We start from the raw sequence: 21,267 nt of genomic DNA on the forward strand, positions 1-21,267 counted from the left end.
CTGAGGAAGTCAGAGCAGGGGGCTTTCCAGTTACTAGACTTGATATCAACAGCACCCTGCCACAGTGGCGGCTTCTCTACCTTTTCGTGTACCTCAACCGAGTCGTTTTTGGAACATTCCGATGTCAAAATGACCTGTTTTGATCCTACGGCCGTTGTTGCCTGTTTGAGAAGCGAGGACGGAGCTGTGGCCGCGTAAATTTGGACGTTGTTGTCTCGGTGTGTCTGTCATATGAGTGGACCATCCGTGGCTCCCTTCGTGAAATTCTTCAGAGAAACACGGTTGGATCATCGGACGACATCGCTGACCAACTGATTCATGTAAGTGGATGGCTATTTCACAGATCCACATGTAAAATAACGAGTAGCTCATGTTAGTCAAAGGTAAGATTAGGCAAACCTAAAGTCTATGGGTTCACCTACAGTAATCAAAGTGGGTCCTGCTTTGATCTGAGATGTTCACCTGCTCTATTTACTCTCTCCTGGACAAATATGAATGTTTTGGCTTCTGATTCGTTAAGTTGTGAAACACGTAAGGCTATCAACATGTTAACAGGTTAAATCCTGAACAGAACAGCTGCTTTCACAAATTCATGGTAGATGATTTTGCTGCCATTGCTGCTAGAAGACCTTCTCACCTTTGCAGTTCTGTGTATGGTGTGCTATCTACTTTTGGCTTTTATTATATATTTTTACATTCAAGGATCTATAAATTCCCCATGTACGTTTTTGTTAAGGCTTTGTTGTATAGAAAGGACGTGTGGTCTTTAAACTGAAGCCTGTATAACCTTCATACAGTGTGATCTTCATTGTTTTTCTGCTCTTTAATCTTCTGTGGTCTTATTCCTTGGGGGCAATACCTAACTTGCAAAATTCTTGCATGATTTAGGCCTGTACGCTACTGATGGAAAAAACCATGATGGCATACTGTATTCCACTGTTGGATGCAGTTTATGAGACAGAGAATGGGTGTACTTCTGTCTTACATATCATATTCTAATTAGAAAGGATTGGTTTTATCAGTCTATATAGGTTTTCACAATGCTTCTGTACAAATTTAGCTTTAAATGCAGAGATTGACCAATAGTGATTTTTCACAGCGAATATGATGATGAATATTTGTATATGTAAGTGTCAGAAAACCTATATGGAGAACCGATGTTTACCGCACAATGTTTACTACAAAAACACACACAAACATAAAACACAGCATTTTAATTAATGTCAACTAATAATAAGCATATGTCTATACACCTGTGTTCATTTGTAATGTGTTTGCTCAACAAGACGACTTTAATCCTTTAATGGCAATGCTGAATTTTCAGCAGCCATTAACCAAGTGTTCAACATCACATGATCTTTCAGAAATCTAATATGCGGATTTGGAGTTCAAGAAACATTTCTTTTCAATATTGAAAACAGTTGTGCTGCTTAATATGTTTGTAGAAACTGAATGCATTGTTTTTTTTTTTTTAGTATTCTTTAAATAGAAAGTTCAAGAAAACACATTGATGTGAAATAGTGACATTCGTAACGTTATCAATTTCTTTACCATCACTTTTGATCCGATAAATGGATCCTTTCATTTCTTTAAAGAAAATCTTACAGCAAATGCATATGAAGTTTAGACTTTAGTAAGTAAGTGTAATTTTATGGCAGTATTTAATTTTTCTACAAGCTGTGGATATGTATGGTGACTGTTATGCAAATTAGGTCATATTATACCAAGAAGAATGAGATTAAATATGGGATTAAATTTAGTATTAAATAAAGTGACGACTGATAAAGTAGGAATTTAGGAAAGCATAAATACAGATTGTTAGTCTGTCTCTATTTAAATACACAGATGAAAAAATAGCCAGTGGACAGGAGCAGTTTAAAAAATCTAAAACAGTCCAACATGTGCTGCTGTGTGCAGATCAAAACTGAGACTGTTTGAATCCAGCTTGGTTTCACTCTCAGAATAACACAGTAAAGTGTTGTGATAACCTGCAGGGGCCTGATTTCAACAGAAGTTGGAGCAGACACTTCTGAAAGCAGAAGGTGGCTGAGACGATGACATAAGCCCAGCTTCTTCCTTTTCCCATAAAGTAACCCCATTAGTTTTTACCCATCACACCTTCATTAAATGTTCACATTCGAAGTGGTGTTTTATTCCTGTAAGTGACCTATAGTAGTCACACATGTCTTCCTCTAGTAAAAGGTCAGGCCAGAAAGAGGTGATATTCCCCTTCTTACTTCTCTTTCATTTTTGTTATGAGATCTCCTGCAGCGCAAATACATTCAAAGAATCCGTATTACCTTGACGCTTCTCAGCTCCAAACTAACAGTCTGAAATGTATTGTGTTACACGTTTCACCTGCAGCTCTCTCTGGTATTATGTTCTTTTTGAGATGGATGCTTGCTTCACGCTAACATTTCTTCGAAGTCTTTATATTCGTTCTTGAATTTAAGTCGCACATTTTAAACCACAAGTGCACTGATAATATGGGACACATTATCAGTTCATCTTGCTTTTTGTGACATACCTCTTTAAATTATAAAACATTAGCATTAAAAAATTGTCGACCTAATTATAAAAACCCTGTCCTTATTTACTTACCGTCATTCTAAACCTGATTGACCTGAATGTCTCTATAAAGTGAAAGTAAATGGTGAAACGGGTGTCTTAGACATTCTGCTAAACATCTCCATTTGTTTTCCACAAAAGATATAAAGGCATACAGATTTGGAACACGATGGTAATCATGATTTTCGGGTGAATTATCACTTTATATCTTTGACAAGGTCGTTTTTCCCCAAGAAGTTAACTTTAACTGCTGTTATGAAACATTTACACTACCGTTCAAAAGTTTGTGACCCATAATTTTTATTTTTTAAATAAATTATTCTGCAAGGAGACATTAAATTGGTCAAAATTGACCGTAAACACATTTATAATGTTGCAGAAGAGTTATCTTTGAAATAAATGCAGCAGGGCTCTATGCTTACCTTTCTTTTTAAGAGCACAGTCAAAAATATAGGAGCATCTAATCTAAAATCTAATCAAAAATGTGCCTTCTCTTTACAAGATTTTCAGGGGAATTTTTTTTTTACCTTTCTAATGGCATTTTTATTTAATGTATGTCATCTTTTATGTCAAAATTTTTAAATATATTCATAAGCAACAATAGAATAAGAAGAATAAGTTGCCAATCAAATGAAATCAGCATTGACTAAATTAATTTGTACTACAGAGATGGCGCAAAAGAACGCAAAAGTGGCTTGTAGGTGTATTGTTAGATGTTTAATGAGGCTCAGAGGTGGCATGAGTGCGATTTAAATTTGTAAATTCATGTTGAGATCAATGTTTTGAATATAAAATTTTAAATAAAGAAATAATAAATGGTTTAAGTAACTGAAAAGATACTTTAAAAATGAAACTAAACGCATAGAAATCTTTGAAGCTCCCCTCAGCGCAAACACAAATATGCTGATCGGCAAAGGCGCACAGTAGTGAAGTATTTTTACTCTGCTGTAAAAGTATGTTTTTAGTAAAGTGTTTTTCTTTAGGAAACTACTTCACAACATTCCAAAGCATAATATTGTACTTTTTACTGCACTAAGTTTTATATTAAATATCATTTAATACTTAATTACATGAAAAATGTATAAATTTCCTACTTTTACTCAGGTAAAAGTAATTCAGAGATTTAATTGAGTACAATAAAGTACTACATTTTAAATGTTCTTAAGTATTAAAGATAGCAAACAACAACTTTTATTATTTATGAAATGCAGTGCAGTAAAACATGACATTATGCTTTGGAATGTAGTGAGGTTTTCCAAAGAAAAACACTCTGATAAACTACTTTTTAAATTTACTTGAGTAAAGTAAAAACACTTTTTAAAAAATCCGCCTCTGCTGATCGTGTCAGTCGCACTGGTGCTCCTAAATATTTTTTCATAGTCGCACGCAGTAGTTTTGAGTCGCAAAATTAGAACCATGTGCAGTTCTTTTGAAAATTGTTGGTTTAAACAAAAAAGTTGAGCAGACAACTGTTTTTTAACATAGACAATAATTATAAGTGTTTCTTGAATATCAAATCAGCATATTAGAATGGTTGCTGAAACATTATGTGACACTGAAGACTGGAGTAGTGATGCTTATTGACATCAATATATGAAAATAGATATTTTATATTGTAACAATATTTCACAACTAACACTTAATAATTTACTGTATCAAATAATTGCAGCCTTGGGGAGCATATGAGATTTCTTTCAGAAGCATTCAGAAACAAACACATTTTTTAAAAAGATTTTTATACTCCAAACTTTTGAACGGTAGTCTATGGGAATTTTTGTTTATGCAATTAATTCATTATTTAGTTTCTTTTACATTTGGATAAGGTCACATAATTCCTGGCATAAACAATAGTTTACCAGCAGCTGCCTAACGTCTTTTTTTTTGTTAATGGGTGTTTATGTGCTTGCGTGTGTGTGTGTGTGTGTGTGTGTGTGTGTGGGTGTGTATGTGTATTGTCAGCAGTGACAGAGAGGGATGAGGCAGCAAATGGAAAAGCCCCTTAAATATTCCTGGAAGTCCCTAGAGAACTGCACGTTCTGGTCAGCCACCAGTACATGGATTTGTATTTGCACTCTGTTGAATATTCTTTTATTTGTTTGTGTAGTTGGATGTTTTTCTTTCTCAGAGTTTGTGGATTATTTCAGGGACAGTTCTATCTATACTGTAGGTGGTTTTATTTTTTTACCTCAGCACAGTGCAGCGTGAGACAAGAGATGAAAGTAGGGAAATACCTGCACTTAAGTAAAACCGAAACAAAATCAGGGACAAGATCCACTGAACTTTCCATCGCAACTATTGGGAATGTTGGCTTTTGCTTTCATGAGTGGCTCTGGATTTTTTGTCATGGTATCCAGTAAACTAAAGATTGAGCTGAAATAAGTTGAGATACTATCGTCATAGTTTAACAAAAGGCATGTTGAGCCATGGAGAGTGTTTGTGAAACACCCGTCACTAAGGCTGTAACGTGTTGTATACGTCAGATGGGATTTAACATTTCTTGCTGAGAGTGTGAATAATTTGATGGGTGTGACTATGTGTGTGTGTGTGTGTGTGTGTGTGTGTGAGCATCCTCCATGGCTATCCAAACATGGCTGTCGTCTTCCTCCCAAAAGCCATTTATTCGGGCAACAAACCTTTAATCGCCTGAAGAAAGTAAGAGTGCCTGTGTAAAAAAGTTTTTAGCATGTTGCTATATGGTTGCTATAATGGCAATAATTATTATCACGATTATTATAGTTAATATTGAGATGATTATTTAATATTATTACTCAGTGTGATCATACATCAAGCGGATATTTTAAATATATTTCAGTTAAATGAAAATAAATTTGCAAATGAGATAGAACATTTCGAAATATTAGAATTTTGAAATATTTTTACTATTTAAAATAACTTTTCTATTTGAATACATTTTAAAATATAATTAAATCCTATGATTTCAAAGCTGAATTTTGCTGCTGAAAATATTTAATATTATTTAAAAAAAAATGTTTAGGTTTCTTCGATAAATAGAAAGTTCAGAAGAACAGCATTCATCTGAAATCTTATCTTTTGTAACATTATAAATGTCTTTATCATCACTTTTGATCAATTTAAAGCAAATGAAGCTAAATAAAAGTATTAATTTCTATAATTTATACTGACTCCAATTAATGGTATAGTGTATAATGTTACGAAAGCTTTTATTTAAAAAAAAATGCTGATCTTTAAAACATTCTATTCATCAAAGAAGCCTGAAAAAATAACTGTTTTAATAACTGTTTTATCAACTGTTTTAAATATTGATAATAATAATAATAATAAATGTTTCTTGAACAGCAAATCAGCATTTTAGAATGATTTCTGAAGAATCTTGTGACACTAATGACTGGAGTAATGATGCTGAAAATTTAGATTTGATCACAGGAATAAATTACATTTTAAAATGCATTGAAATAGAAAACCGTTATTTTAAATAGTAAAAATATTTCCAATTTTCTTACATTTTTGTGCTGTACTTTGGATCAAATAAATGCAGGCTTGATGAGCAGAAGAGACTATTTAAAAAAAAAAAAACATTAAAAACCGTACTGTTCAAAAACTTTTGACTTGTAGTGTATGTTTTTTTTTTTGTTAGTTTGTTTATTTATGTGTGTGCGTAGATAAATAGATACATGCATGATTTTTTTTAAAATGAAAAATACTAAACATTTATATATTTAAAAATATTTTCGGCATATAAAGTGTATAACAGGAGCATAAAAGCAATAATAAGTCATCTAATCAAATGTTAGAATTGTTTGTAATTGTTGGAAGCCATAATTGTAATTGAAAATCTGAGTAATCTTAGTTCTAGTCATTTCAATGTAAGTTTTGTCATGCACCAGCTGATTGGATGAAAAAGTAGTAGCACACCACTCTTCAAAAAGCCTCACAATTTGAGGTTCAATTTTTGTTCGTAGTACAGTCAGTGCAGGACGAGTTGAAGAGCTGAAGCACATGCTTGTTTTGATCCATAACCTTTAATATGCCTTAGCAAACAATAATATTAATGTTTTCTGATCAAGAGCAGTTGTTTGTCAGTGGATGCTTGGCCAAACCATTTCGACTGATCTGACTGAGCTCTAATTTCCCAATTCAGAATATTTCTTTACGAGGTTTACCTACCTTCATAAAAATGCACCATAAATAGCTATAATTTCAGTTTCCTTTTGTGTCGGAAAGTCTCTGTACTGGAGAAGAGGCATGTGCGGTGGGTACCAGTCACTCTTGTGGAATAACTGTGGTATCCTCTGCTTAAAGGAATTCTAACAGCGTTCAGCAATGGAGTCGGGACCTTCCTGCATGTGTGGTTAGTGTGTAGCTGGCTCACAGGGGAGATATTATTAGAGCTCGAGAGCTATGCCTGTTATGAAGGGATTTCCCAGTCTGAGAGCTGCCGGTCAGGAGCTGTTGATGTGGCAATGCAAGCAACAAGCACAATGTTGAAGCGTCGCCTCAATGGCAAGCATTAGAATATGAAAATGTAAAAGGAGATGACTAACTTCTATTTGTCTGACCTCGGCTCAACACGTGAAACAGGCAGAGGCAGAAGTCAAACCGTTGTGACGTCAGACGGCATTTAAGAGGTTAATAGGTCTGACGACGCCCTCGTCACTTACTCGCAATCAAGATGATTCAGTCATGGTTTACTTTGCTGTCATGTTTTTCATAAGCAATTATGGAATGAAAGTGCTGACATCATTTTATAATAATTTGGTTTTGTGTGTATCAGAAATGCTGCTTTTGTAAAAGTGGATAGACATAGCTGAGTACATTTTTTTACATTCAAAAGCTTTTTATTTCAGATAAATGCTGATCTTTCTATACGGATCGTTCTATTAATCAAAGAATCCTAAAAAAAAATGGGTAACACTTTAGAACAGGTAACACCTATTAACTATTAACTATGACTTTTCCCTCAATAAATTCCTAATTTGCTGCTTATTAATAGTTTGTAAAGTAGTTGTTAGGTTTAGGTATTGGGTAGGATTAGGGATGTAGAATTAGGTCATGTAGAATAAAGCATTAATAGGTGCTTAATTACTGCTAATAAATGGCCAATATTCTAGTAATATGCATGCTAATAAGTCATAGTTAATAGTTAATAGGTGTTACCTGTTCTAAAGTGCATTTTTTTTAGGATTCTTTGATTAATAGAACGATCCGTATAGAAAGATCAGCATTTATCTGAAATAAAAAGCTTTTGTAATATGTGACCTTGGATCACAAAAACAGTCATAAGTAGCATGGGTATATTTGTAAAAATTATCGATTTTTCTTTCTATGCCAAAAATCATTAGGATATTAAGTAAAGATCATGTTCCATAAGATATTTTGTACATTTTCTACTGTAAATATATCAAAACTTAATTTTTTATTAGTAATATGCATTGCTAAGAACTTAATTTGGACAACTTTAAAAGCGCTTTTTTTTTTTTTTTGCACCCTCAAATTCCAGATTTTCAAATAGTTATATTTCGGCCAAATATTGTCCTATCCCAACAAACCATATATTAATGAAAAGCTTAGATTATGGATAAATCTCAATTTCAAAATTGACCCTTATGACTGGTTTTGTAGTCCAGGGTCACATATTATACACTATACCATTCAAAAGCTTGGAGTCAGTCAGTGTATAGATATATTATAGAAGTTATAGAAATAAATACTTTTATTTTGCAAGGATGCTTTAAATTGATCAAAAGTGATGATAAAGACATTTTATTTCAGATAAATGCTGGCCGTTGAACTTTCGATTCATCAAAGAAACCTGAAAAAATTCTACTCCGCTCTTTTAACATAATAATAATGTAATATAATACTACTACTACTACTAATAATAAATGTTTTTTGAGCAGCAAATCAAAATATTACAATGATTTCTAAAGGATCATGTGATTGGAGTAATGATGCTAAAAATTCAACTTTGAAATCACAGGAATAAATTACATTTTAAAATATTAAAATAGAAAACAGTTATTTTAAATAGTAAAAATATTACTGGTTTTATTGTTCTTTGGATCAAATAAATGCAGGCTTGGTGAGCAAAAAATACTTTAAACATTAAAAATCTTACTGTTCAAAAACTTTTGACTGGGTGTGTGTATGTATAATCTATGTATATATATGTATATATAAAATTATATATTTTTTTCTTTTTATTTAGCTTATTATTATCAATGTTAAAAACAGTTGTGCTGCTCAATATTTTTCTGGAAACAGAAGGTTCAGAAGAACTGCATTTCTTTGAAATATTTTCAATTTATTTTCTATAAATTTGATCAGTTTAATATGTCCTTAAATAAAACTACATCATTAATATAATTAAAAATATGTTACTGACCCCAGACTTTTGAATGGTAGTATTTATATTCCACAGCAATGTAAGTATATTTTTATAGGAGTTCCTACATATGCTGTGCATTTTGTTTTATTTTATTTTATACATGGGAAATTTAAATTTGTCTGCAAAGCTGCTTTTGAGCATTTCCACAAAATTCCACAGCTAGTGCAAAGAACTACACCGGTGGTTTCTATGGTGGGACACCTGTGAGAGAAACTGACTCATTCATCCAGTAAAATCATCTTGGGACTAGTAAAGTAATTACAAGAGTGAAGTTAGATGACTGAAAGTCAAGCATGATTTGTTTGCAGATGCCACTTGGTTTGATGTTTTGTTGACATTTTAAGTGTCCAAATGCTCTTTGAGGCTTCAGGTAGTCACGCCTTCTATCCATCAGACTCTTCTGACTTCATATGGTTAAAAACAGTACTCCTACTAAACACTTAACACCACTTGTGTTCTTGAAACAATGGCAGTGAGGCGGCCACAAATTGGTGTTTGCCAAAGGGTTCTGGATCCAATCAGACAACAGCCTATTCCATTTTAGTTTGAATAATGTTTCCCAGACAATACAGAATTCTTGACAGCTTCAGTCTGAACAAGAAAGAATTTCATGCCAAAGATGACTGTAGACTATCATTTTTCGTCGTGTTTTTGGAAGTCACTGTGAACTTTTTTTGTAACTGAGATATTCATCATTTCAATTTTTCTTATGCACTTATTATGGGCGTAGAGTTTAGATTCTAATCTGACTGTTTTTCATCAGGTCATGTCCGCAGGGCGTAATGTGGAACAGCAGATTGCCCTGCAGCAGCGTCCTCCGTCTCTTGTCATGCCCTCCATGGCCCAGCGGCCCAGGCCCGAGCCCGGCTTCTTGCCCCTGCACGGTGGATTCAGGGACCGCTTTGTCTCGACGCCGGAGGCCAAGTATTGCTGCGAGTCTTGCAGCCTAGTGCTCTGTAACCCTCGGCAAACTGAGTGTGGACATCGCTTCTGCGAGAGCTGCATCACAGACTTGCTCAGGTAAGCGACGGTTCAGTAGTAAACGTCAATATTAATAATATTATTACGGAAGCTGCAGTTTTACAAGCCAAGGAATAAGCTAAGAGATATCAGATATTTATTTACATAAAGTTTCCAGTATACTGTTCCAAGATATTTCTGATCCAGATGTGTCTGGATATTCTTTATCTGGATTGCATTTAGTACTAACCTGTGCAAAAAGGAAAACAGCAGTGTATATATATATATATATATATATATATATATATATGTATGTATGTAAAAACAACCTCCAGTGAAAAAAGTACAGTATGTCATTTATACTATATGCTAGTTAGGGGTTACCCAGAAAAAAATAAAATCTTTTAAATAGAGAGATAGACTGGTGACATAATAGGAATAATTGATAATGTCAGATGACAAAAAAAGGTTATTTTTCCATTGTGAGATCACATCAAAAGTGGGCAGAAACCATTCCTCACTACCTCCAAATGTTGTTTCATTGATTTGATTGTGACCACAATGTGTTTTGGGTGCATGTACACCTGGATTTTATGGTAAAGGGATGTTCATTTGTGATCTGATTGCTGAAAAATGTATGTTATTGTTATGTTACTGTTTCTAAATATGAAATATTGAAATCAGGGTGGCCTTAAGATGACTTAAAATGTTTTAAAGTAAGACAAAATGGTAACACTTTACAAAACGGTGTCATTTGTTAACATGGTTGGTCTTTTTTTTTTTTTTTTTTTGAAGAGAAAGAAGAAGAAGAACCAGGGCTTATAATTGTTGATGTAGCCTAATTTTTAAAGTGTGATTTCTAGACCTCGAATATTCATGTAAATAAGTAACATTACAAAACTCCATGTGCGTTTTTATAATGAATATATATTTTTTCTAGTTACGTCAAACTTTAACATATTTTATTGAGTAGTAAAACATATGGGTAACACTTTACAATAAGGTTCATTAGTTAACATTAGAACCAAAAATGAACATTAGTTCATACAGCATTATTTCTACAGCATTTATCAATTCATTTTAATTTCAGCATTTACTAATGTATTATTAAAATCACAAGTTGTGTTTGATAACATTAGTTAATGCACAGTAAACTAACATGAGCAAGCAACTGAATTTTATGAACTAATATTAACAGAGATGAATAAATAGTGTAATAAATGCGCTGTTCATGTTAGTTAATATGCTTCTAATGTTAACAAAGGACACCTTATTGTAAAGTGAAGAACCAGGGTTTATATTCTCTTGAAAAATGTGAATCGACGAGGTAGCCTAATTTTTAAAACGTGATTTCTAGACCTGGAAAATGTATGTAAATGAATACAGTTATACGACTCCATGTGTGTTTTTATAATGGATATACATTTTTCTAGTTATGCCCAACTTTTAAATATTTTGAGTAGATTTTGAGTAAAATGTGAGTAAAATTTTTTCTAGAAATTCTTATCCTTAATCCTTACTCAGTAAATCACGAACAACTGGTAAAGTCATCCATTTTTTACATTTATATTTTGTTTGAAGAAGAAGAACCAGGGTTTATATTGTATCGTAAAACCTAAATTGTTGATGTAGCCTATTTTTTAAAGTGTGATTTCTAGACCTGGAAAATTCATGCAAATGATTAAAAATGATAAAACTCCATTTGCGTTTTTATAATGAATATACATTTTTTCTAGTTAAGTCCAACTTTAAAATATTTTACTGAGTTGAAATTGTGAGTAAAACATACTGGTAACACTTTACAATAAGGTTCATTAGTTAACACGAACTAAGTTAACATGAACTAAGAATGAGCAATACTTCTACAGCATTTATTAATCTTAATCAGCATTTACTAATGCATTAATAAAATCACAAGTTGTGTTTGGTTATGCACTGTCAACTAAAACAAGCTAACAATGAACAACTGTATTTTTTATTATTTAATAATATTAACAAAGATGTATAAATAGAATAATAAATGTGTGGTTCATTGTTCGTTCATGTTCGTTAATACATTAATGTTAAAAAATGACACCTTATTGTAAAGTAAAGAACCAGGGTTTATACTTTCTTGAAAAATGTGAATCGACAAGGTAGCCTAAATTTAAAAAGTGATTTCTAGACCTGGAAAACGTATGTAAATGAATACAATTATAAAACTCCATGTGTGTTTTATAATGGATATACATTTTCTAGCTATGCCTAACTTTTTAAAATATTTTATTGAGTTGGTAAATTGTGAGTAAAACATATTTGCAGAAATTCTTATCCTTAATCCTTACTTAGTAAATCACAAATAACTGGTAAAGTCATGGGGCCTTTGAATATTATTGTGGACGTTAGGCGGGCATAAAAGTCAAAATGGTTGAGAACCACTGATCTAAATAGCATTGCGAAATAAACTTGGTGTTTTCCCCTTATTTTTATTTTCAAAATCGTACAATTTGCTTACAATTGGATCCAACTTTTTTTTTTTTCCCAGTAAGCCTACCCCAGTTTGTCCAGCTGATCTAGAACCACTCTTTGAAGATAAGGTAAGAAAGTGAAGCCAAAACCTACAAGGACACACCCACTCCGTTACATATTAAATCTCACTCTCACAGCTCCAAGTGAAAGTAATGTGGGCCATATAACAGGCACACAACACATCTCTATTATACAGGCCATGTAGTGGATTTATTTATTTATTTTGTCTCTCATGATGTTAGATATTCCGGGATGTTTGCTGCAATAGGGAAATTATGGCTCTGAAGGTCTACTGCCGGAGTGAGAAAAATGGATGTAAAGAACAAATGAGTTTACAGCAGGTCATGGTAAGTCATATGATTCTTAGACAATAGTTCACATATCATATGGTAAATTCCTCATGAATAGAACCTGCCTCGAGCATAGAGAAATGTGAGCCTGGACTTAAACTTGCACATCATAAGTGTGAATATGGCGAATGTAATTTGATTCATAGACGATGTTATGTTTGCGTACAAATGAAAATTCTCTGTTTTTTTTTAACAGGACCACTTGGAAGTTTGCCCATACTTCGAGGTGCCATGCCCCTTGGGAAAGTGTAAGGAGAAGATGATGAGGAAAGACATGTCTGAGCACTTGAGCCGCAAATGCAAACACCGAGAGATCACCTGTGAATTCTGCAATCACAAGATGGCCCTCACCGAATTACAGGTACCACATGTTTCCCAAAACCCCCCGGTTCCCATAAAAAGGACCTGAAATCTAATGGAAAGTACTTAGAAATTCATAAGATCTTTTTTCAGCTTTCATTGAGTTTTTTTTCCTTGATTGGAATTAGTGGACATCTCAGTTCCCTTTATGAGAAGTATTCCCCTTGTGTTCTGTCATTAATGTCTCATGACCTTTTAAGTTTCACATTTGTACAAGGAACTTGGGGGAATCTCCCGTTATGTCGACTGTCATTTAGAGAATGATCGATGTATGTTTTCACTTCAAGAATGCTTTGTTTTTCCGCCTGGTTGATCCTGTCATTAGTACTCCACACACTAACATCTTTTTTTTTTTTTTTTAACCATGAGCGTCTTGAACCATTAAAGTGTCAGTATGCAATATGTTTTAGAGCATTTTAGTCTAACAGTCGTCTCTCTTTACAGAAACACAAAGATACAGTCTGTCCTGCGATTCCTGTAGCATGCCCTAATCACTGCTCGTTTTCTTCCATTCTAAGAAGTGAGGTAGGCTTGGAGTGCACTTTTGATTTACTAACTTGTGTGTTTTGCTTTTAAATGCATGGACAGTGATTTTAATTGTAAGTGAATGATAAAAGCAGATTAATTGGGATGTATTTATGAGATGAATGTGTCTCCTATAGCTGTCCAGTCATCAGCATGACTGTCCAAAAGCCCAGGTGACCTGTTCCTTTATACGCTATGGATGCTCCTTTAAGGTGAGCAGATATTGATTTAAAGAACATTGGAAATGTACTTCAATGTTGATTCAAAATCAAAATAATTTGGTAACACTTTACAAGGTGTAGCAGTAGTTAATGTATTAACTAACATGAACCAACAATGAACAATACATTTACTACAGTATTTATTACTGTTTGTTAATGTTCATAAAAATACAGTAGTTCATTGTTTGTTCATGTTAGTTCACAGTGCATTAACTAATGTTACCAAACACAACTTTTGTTGATTTTAATACCGCATTAGTAAATGCTGAAGTTTACATTAAGTAAGATTAATAAATGCCGTAGAAGTATTGTTGATTCTTAGTTCATGTTAACTAATGTAGGTAACTAATGTTACCATAAGTTTAGACATAGAAATACACTACCAGTCAAAAGTTTTTGAACAGTAAGATATTTAATGTTTTTTTTAAAGTCTCTTCCACTCAGCCTGCATTTATTTGATCCAAATTACAGCAAAAACAGTAAATATTCGAAATACTTTTACTATCTAAAATAAGAAAATAAAATATTTTATTTGAATATATTTCAAAATCTAATTTATTCCTGTGATTTCAAAGCTGAATTTTTAGCACCATTACTCCAGTCACGTGATCCTTCAGAAATCATTCTAATATTCTGATTTACCGCTCAAAAAACGTTTGTTATTATTATTATTATTAAACATTTATTATTGTTATTATGTTGAAAACAGCTGAGTTGAATTTTTTTCAGGTTTCTTTGGTGATTAGAAAGTCCAGAAGAACATTATAACATTATAAATGTCTTTATCATCACTTTTGATCAATTTAAAGCATCCTTGCTAAATAAAATTATTAATTTCTAGGATTTATATAATTTCTCTCCCCCCTAAAAAAGTTGATAAGTATAGTGTACAAGCTTTTTATTTTAGATAATAATGTTGATCTTTGGATCTTTCTATACATCAAAGAGTCCTGAAAGAAATGTACTCAACTGTTTTAAATATTATTAATAATAATAAAATGTTTCTATAATTATTTCTATTATTAAACCGCAAATCAGCATATTAGAATGATTTCTGAAGGATCATGTGACACTGAAGACTGGAGTAATGATGCTGAAAATTTAGCTTTGATCACAGGAATAAATTACATTTTAAAATGTATTCAATTAGAAAACAGTTTTTTTAAATAGTAAAAATATTTCACAATTTTACTGTTTTTGCTTTACTTTGTTTGGATTGGCTCGGTGAAAAGAAGAGACTTCTTTAAAAAACATTAAAAACTTTTAACTGGTAGTTTATACTGTAATTGCATTTTATATTTTTGTTTATGCATTTGACATCAACATAATAAATATTTATTTGTTTAATTGTTGCTGTTACATTGTGGTATAAGTCATAATTTCAATCAAGTTTTTTTTTTTTTTTAAGTTTTTTACTAATTATTTTTAACTTGTATGTATAAAATATATTTTATTCATCTATTTTGAAGGGGCTGAATCAAGAGATGAGGGAACATGAGTCCAGTTTTGCGTCTGAGCACCTGAGAATGATGGCAGTCAGAAACACCACACTAGAAGCCAAGGTAGACATTTATGAACATTTATATTTAACATCAGAAACAAGAAACTGTTGTTTCCGGTGTGAAAATGAATATGCTTTTTCCTGTTGATATTTTCTTCCATGCATGTAGTCGGATTAAACACATCCACTGATTAATCTGTGTGTGTAGGTAGAGGATGTTAAGAGCGAGCTGATGGAGCGTTATAAAGTTCTGCCCAGCCTCAGCAGTCGTCTTGCAGAGGTTGAGACTCAGTATGAGGAGATGAGAGAAAAGAACAGGCAACTGGAGCAGAAGCTTGTCAGCATGCAGGTGAGAGTCATCACCAAGAAGTGGTTTATTTTCTTTTTGAGTCATTTGGTGAAGCTAAAAATAATTCTGCTTTGTATAAAGTGACGTAAGTCTGCTGTACTGTGCAATATTTCAGTCTGACACAAGCTTTTAAGTTTGAATGCCTTTGCTATGTAAAGTGCTTTCTACAGTAAGACCACAATGTAAGAAACATAAATAAATCAGAAAAGATTGAAGATTTTGGTTACACTTTACAATAAGTGTCATTAGTTAGCTGAATTGGTTAACATGAACTAAGAATCAACAATACTTCTAGCATTTAGCAATCTTAGTTAATGTTAATTTCATGCATTATTAAAATCACAAGTTCTGTTTGTTAACATTAGTTAATGCACTGTGAACTAACATGAACTAACAATGAATGGCTATTTTTATTAACTAACATTAACAAAGATTAATAAATAGTGTAATAAATGTATTGTTTATTGTTCATTCATGTTAGTTAATAATTAACTAATGTTAACCAATGACACCTCATTGTAAAGTGTTACCAAGATTTCTTTCAATAATTAAATGATAGTTTAAGTGTGACATTTTCAATGTTTTATAAAAATAAAAAAGATATTGCCCATAAATAAAAATTCTGGCATCATATTCTTACCCTCAAGTCGTTCCAAACCTTTATGAGTTTCTTTCTTCTGTTGAGAAGTTAGTAGCAAACAGTCAACTGTTTGGTTATGATTACTAACATTTTTAAAAATATCTTTTGTGTTCAATAGAAGAAAGAAACTGGAACAGCTTGAGGGGAAGTTAATGACAGAATTTTTATTTTTGGGTGAACTAGTCCTTTAACATTTCTAAAATGGGACACTGAAGACTAGTACTGCTAAAAATTCAGCTTTGGCATCACAGAAATAAACTACATTTAAAAATGTATTAAAAGTGAAAACAATTATTTTAGATAACGTTAACATTTCACAATATTGTTACTGTATTTTTGATCAAATAAATGGAGCCTTACTGAGCATAATAGACTTAAAAAAAAAAAAAAAAATCAGAACCAAACTTTTGAGTGGTATGGTATGTACTATACTTATTTTATTTATTAAATGTGACCCTGGACCACAAAACCAGTCATAAGAGTAAATTTTTGGAAATTGAGATTTATACATCATAAATAAATAAGCTTTCTATTTATGTAGGTTTGTTAGGATAGGATAATATTTGGCAGAGATACTATTTGAAATCTAGAATCTGAGGGTGCAAAAAAAATTTGAAATGCTTTGAAAATAGCATTTAAAGGTCTTAGCATTAATTAAAAAATGTAATTCTTAGCAATGCATATTTCTAAACAAAAATTACGTTTTTATATATTTACGGTTGGAAATTTACAAAATATCTTCATGGAACATGATCTTTACTGATTTTTGGCATAAAAAAATCGATAATTTTGACCCATACATGTATTTTTGGCTGTTGCTACAAATATACCCGTGCTACTTAAAGGAGAAGTTCACTTCCAGAACAAAAAGTTACAGATAATGTACTCACCCCCTTGTCATCAAGATTTTCATGTCTTTCTTTCTTCAGTTGCAAAGAAATTCAGTTTTTTGAGGAAAAAATTTCAGGATTTTTCTCCATATAATGGACTTATATGGTGCCACAAGTTTGAACTTCCAAAATGCAGTTTAAATGCTCGTCTCGTCTTGTCTTGCTCTGCCTGAACTCTGGGTTAAGACAGGGTATGTCGAAAAAATCATATTTTTTCTCTCAACTTCAAAAATCATTTTAAAATCATCCTACATTGCTACAGAAGTACCAACCCAGTCTTTGCAAAGTGAACATGCAAAAAAGATGGGGCACCATTAAAATCCACTATATGAAGAAAAATCCTATAATGTCTTCCTCAAAAAACATAATTTCCTTATGACTGAAGAAAGAAAGACATGAACATCTTGGGTGAAAAGGGGGTGAGTACATTATCTGTAATTTTTTGTTCTGGAAGTGAACTTCTCCTTTAAAACTGGTTTTGTGGTCCAGGGTCACACATATGCATACATTGTATTTACATTATTATTGATGTATTTTCATGTTTAAAATAATCACATTAAAGGAGTAGTTCACTTTCAGAACAAAAATTTACAGATAATGTACTCACCCCCTTGTCATCCAAAATGTTCATGTCTTTCTCTCTTCAGTCGTAAAGAAATGGTGTTTTTTGAGGAAGACATTCCAGGATTTCTCTCCATATAATGAACTTCTATGGTGCCCCCGAGTTTGAACTTCCAAAATGCAGTTTTAAATGCAGCTTCAAAGGGCTCTGAATGATCCCAGCCGATGAAGAAGGGTCTTATTTAGTGAAACGATTGTTTATTTTCTAAAAAACATTTACAACTTATATACTTTTTAATCTTAACGCTCGTCTTGCCAAGCTAGATAAGACATGCATTTGAGGTTAAAATTATAGAAATTGTCTTTTTTTTTTTTTTAATAACCCATCGTTTTGCTAGATAAGACCATTCTTTACTCGGCTGTGATTGTTTAGAGTCCTTTGAAGCTGCATTTTGGAAGTTCAAACTCGGGGGACCATAGAAGTCCATTATATGGAGAGAAATCTGAAATGGTTTACTCAAAAAACATAATTTCCTTACAACCAAAGAAAGAAAGACATGAACATCTTGGATGACAAGGGGGTACATTATTTGTACATTTTTGTTCTGAAAGTGAACTACTCCTTTAAGATTTAGACTAAATCATCATTTTAAAGCCCCCTTTTTGCCAAACGTCCATCTTAAAAACCCAGAGACCCAGCTATGAAATATTAGAATCTGTGATTAAAACTGTTTGTGTGTGTTTATGTATGTAGATGTTGATGAGCGCTCACTCAGAGAAACTGCTTGAGGTTGAGATGGAGCTGCGGGAGCTGCGTCCACTGCGAGCTATGAGAGAGGAGGTGGAGGCTCTTAGAGGCTCTGTGGAGAGCATGCGTTCAGTTGTATCTTCTCTCGATTCGGGTCGTGTTGGTTCCAGTTCTGGTTCTCACACCCTGGGTAAGAAAACTTAATATACACCTTAATTATTATGCATTATACATTATATACGTTTAACACATGTCAATACCATCATCAGGCTCCTTAGAGCAGCAGCTCTCACGTCACGACGACATGATGAGTGTCCACGACATCCGACTAGCAGAGATGGACCTGAAGCTCCAGGTGCTAGAGACAGCCAGCTTCAACGGTACGCTCATTTGGAAGATCCGTGACTACAAAAGACGGAAACAGGAAGCCGTTGCCTCCAAAACCCTCTCGCTCTACAGCCAGCCCTTCTACACAGGCTATTTCGGCTACAAGATGTGTGCCCGCGTCTATCTAAATGGGGACGGAATGGGTAAAGGCACACATCTCTCGCTGTTCTTCGTGGTCATGCGCGGGGAATATGATGCCTTGCTGCCATGGCCGTTTAAACAGAAAGTAACTTTAATGCTAATGGACCAGGGGCCGGCACGGAAACACTTAGGCGATGCCTTCAAACCGGACCCCAATAGCAGTAGCTTTCGCCGGCCCACTGGGGAAATGAACATCGCCTCAGGCTGTCCACTCTTTGTGGCTCAAACTGTCCTGGAGAACGGAACCTACATCAAAGACGACACCATCTTTATTAAGGTGACTGTAGACACCTCCGACCTCCCGGACCCTTGAGTTCAGCTTCGCCGGGTCCAGATAATATTAAGTCGTGCAGCCCTCCCAGCCAAGACTTTGAAGATCTAGGCTGAGGGAGGAAGAACCCAGGACAAGTTTGGGGTTATAACAGTCCGAGCCGTCAGCTTGCGCTCTTCGGGAAACAACAGTGCCTTGCTGGGCTAGATAGTTTCAGCCTTTTGCAGGAGGTTTGAGTAGATGAAATCTCCAATGTCAACCACATATAAGATACAGTGAAGAGTAGTACGTCAACTCTAATCAACCGAGAGAATGTTAATGTCTTTGGATCAACAGGACGAGGTAAAATGGAAGCGAATGATGCTTAGGTAATGTGTTGGTTGACTAACATCCAGCCCAAAGTAAAAGGAAGCTGTTTACACTCATCATGTTAGCCTTCAATGAGTATGAATGCGTTTGAGGCTAATAGTCATCTCTCATACTGCTTGTTAAAGGAGTAGTTCACTTTCAGAACAAAAAATTACAGATAATGTACTCACCCCCTTGTCCTCCAAGATGTTCATGTCTTTCTTTCTTCAGTCGTAAAGAAATGGTGTTTTTTTGAGGAAAACATTTCAGTATTTCTCTGCATATAATGGATTTATATGGTGCCCCCAAGTTTGAACTTCCAAAATACAGCTTCAAAGGGCTCTAAATGATCCCAGCCGAGGAACCAAGGGTCTTATCTAGCGAAACGATGGGTTATTTTCTAAAAACATTTACAATTTATATACTTTTTAATCTCAAACGCTCGTCTTGCCAAGCTAGACAAGATGAGCATTTGCGGTTAAAAAGTATATAAAATGTAATTGTTTTTAGAAAATAACCCATCGTTTTTCTAGATAGGACCCTTCTTTCCTCGGCTGGGATTAATTATAGCTCTTTGAAGCTGCATTTTGGAAGTTCAAACTCAGGGGCACCATAGAAGTCCATTATATGGAAAGAAATCCTGAAAGTTTTCCTAAAAAAAAAAAACATAATTTCCTTACGACTGAAGAAAGACTTGAACATCTTGGATAACAAGGGGGTGAGTACATTATCTGTAAATTTTAGTTCTGAAAGTGAACTACTCCTTTAAGTCTAGAAGGTAACCCTTCATGTTTAGTAATCATGAAAAGTTTCGTAAAGGTGGTTTTTTTGGTGGTTTTGTACGATATGCAAATATTGAACTGACATCTGTTGTGTTGTGGTGGTTTGTTGATGGACAATTGATGTTGAGGGGAGTTTTGTGAGTAGAAAGTCTTGTTTGTGAGGGCAGGGGTGGACGTGTTTTACTAGTAGATATAAAGGACCTGACGGGAGCATTCATGAAGGACTACATCGGCACTAAACAGTGACCCTGCAAGGGTTCCATTGTCAAAAAAGCAAAAAACCTCAGTTTTTATGCATGTAAAACCTATTCTTACATGACCTTCTCTGCGTTTACCACTTTGACACATTATTTTTTGTAATGTTCTAATTAATAGATGCTATGCATCAGAATCTATTGTCCTTTTGTGTTTTGTATTTTATTTTTTAAAACAGTCTGACATAATGCCTTTATGCCTCCAGCCATGCTGCCAGAGACACATACAATAATCCAGATCATTTTTCATGGTAGGGATGGTTTTTGCACAAGTATTGTTTGAATGTGTAATATATGTATAAATATATCGATATAAAATTGTTGGAAAACTATCTGAATTGTGTTGTTATGGATGTGTCATGTTGTGAAGCACGTTTTTTTTTTTTTTGACCTGAGAGGACCTGAAACTTACCTTGCTAGATTATGAGACTGCGTTTATTCCTCAGTGTGCAGTTAAGCAAATGTCATGCTAGAAAAACTATTTCTAACTATCAACAATTTTTTTTTCTTACAAACTAATACTATTATACAAAAAT

At 33.6% G+C, this 21,267-nt stretch overlaps 1 protein-coding gene across 1 annotated transcript; it reads left to right on the forward strand.

The window, feature by feature from the left end:
• On the forward strand, positions 1-20,824 carry traf3 (TNF receptor-associated factor 3). The gene is made up of 11 exons (XM_073826789.1): positions 1-320; positions 9,699-9,955; positions 12,420-12,471; positions 12,646-12,750; positions 12,950-13,114; positions 13,558-13,638; positions 13,776-13,850; positions 15,329-15,421; positions 15,569-15,709; positions 18,555-18,738; positions 18,818-20,824. The coding sequence occupies exons 2-11, from the start codon at positions 9,702-9,704 to the stop codon at positions 19,387-19,389; spliced, it is 1,722 nt and encodes a 573-aa protein (XP_073682890.1). The 5' UTR covers positions 1-320; positions 9,699-9,701; the 3' UTR covers positions 19,390-20,824.
• The last annotated feature ends 443 nt before the right edge of the window (positions 20,825-21,267 follow it).

Source organism: Garra rufa, chromosome 21 (genome assembly GCF_049309525.1).
Source record: "Garra rufa chromosome 21, GarRuf1.0, whole genome shotgun sequence".
NCBI classification, from domain to species: Eukaryota; Metazoa; Chordata; class Actinopteri; order Cypriniformes; family Cyprinidae; genus Garra; species Garra rufa.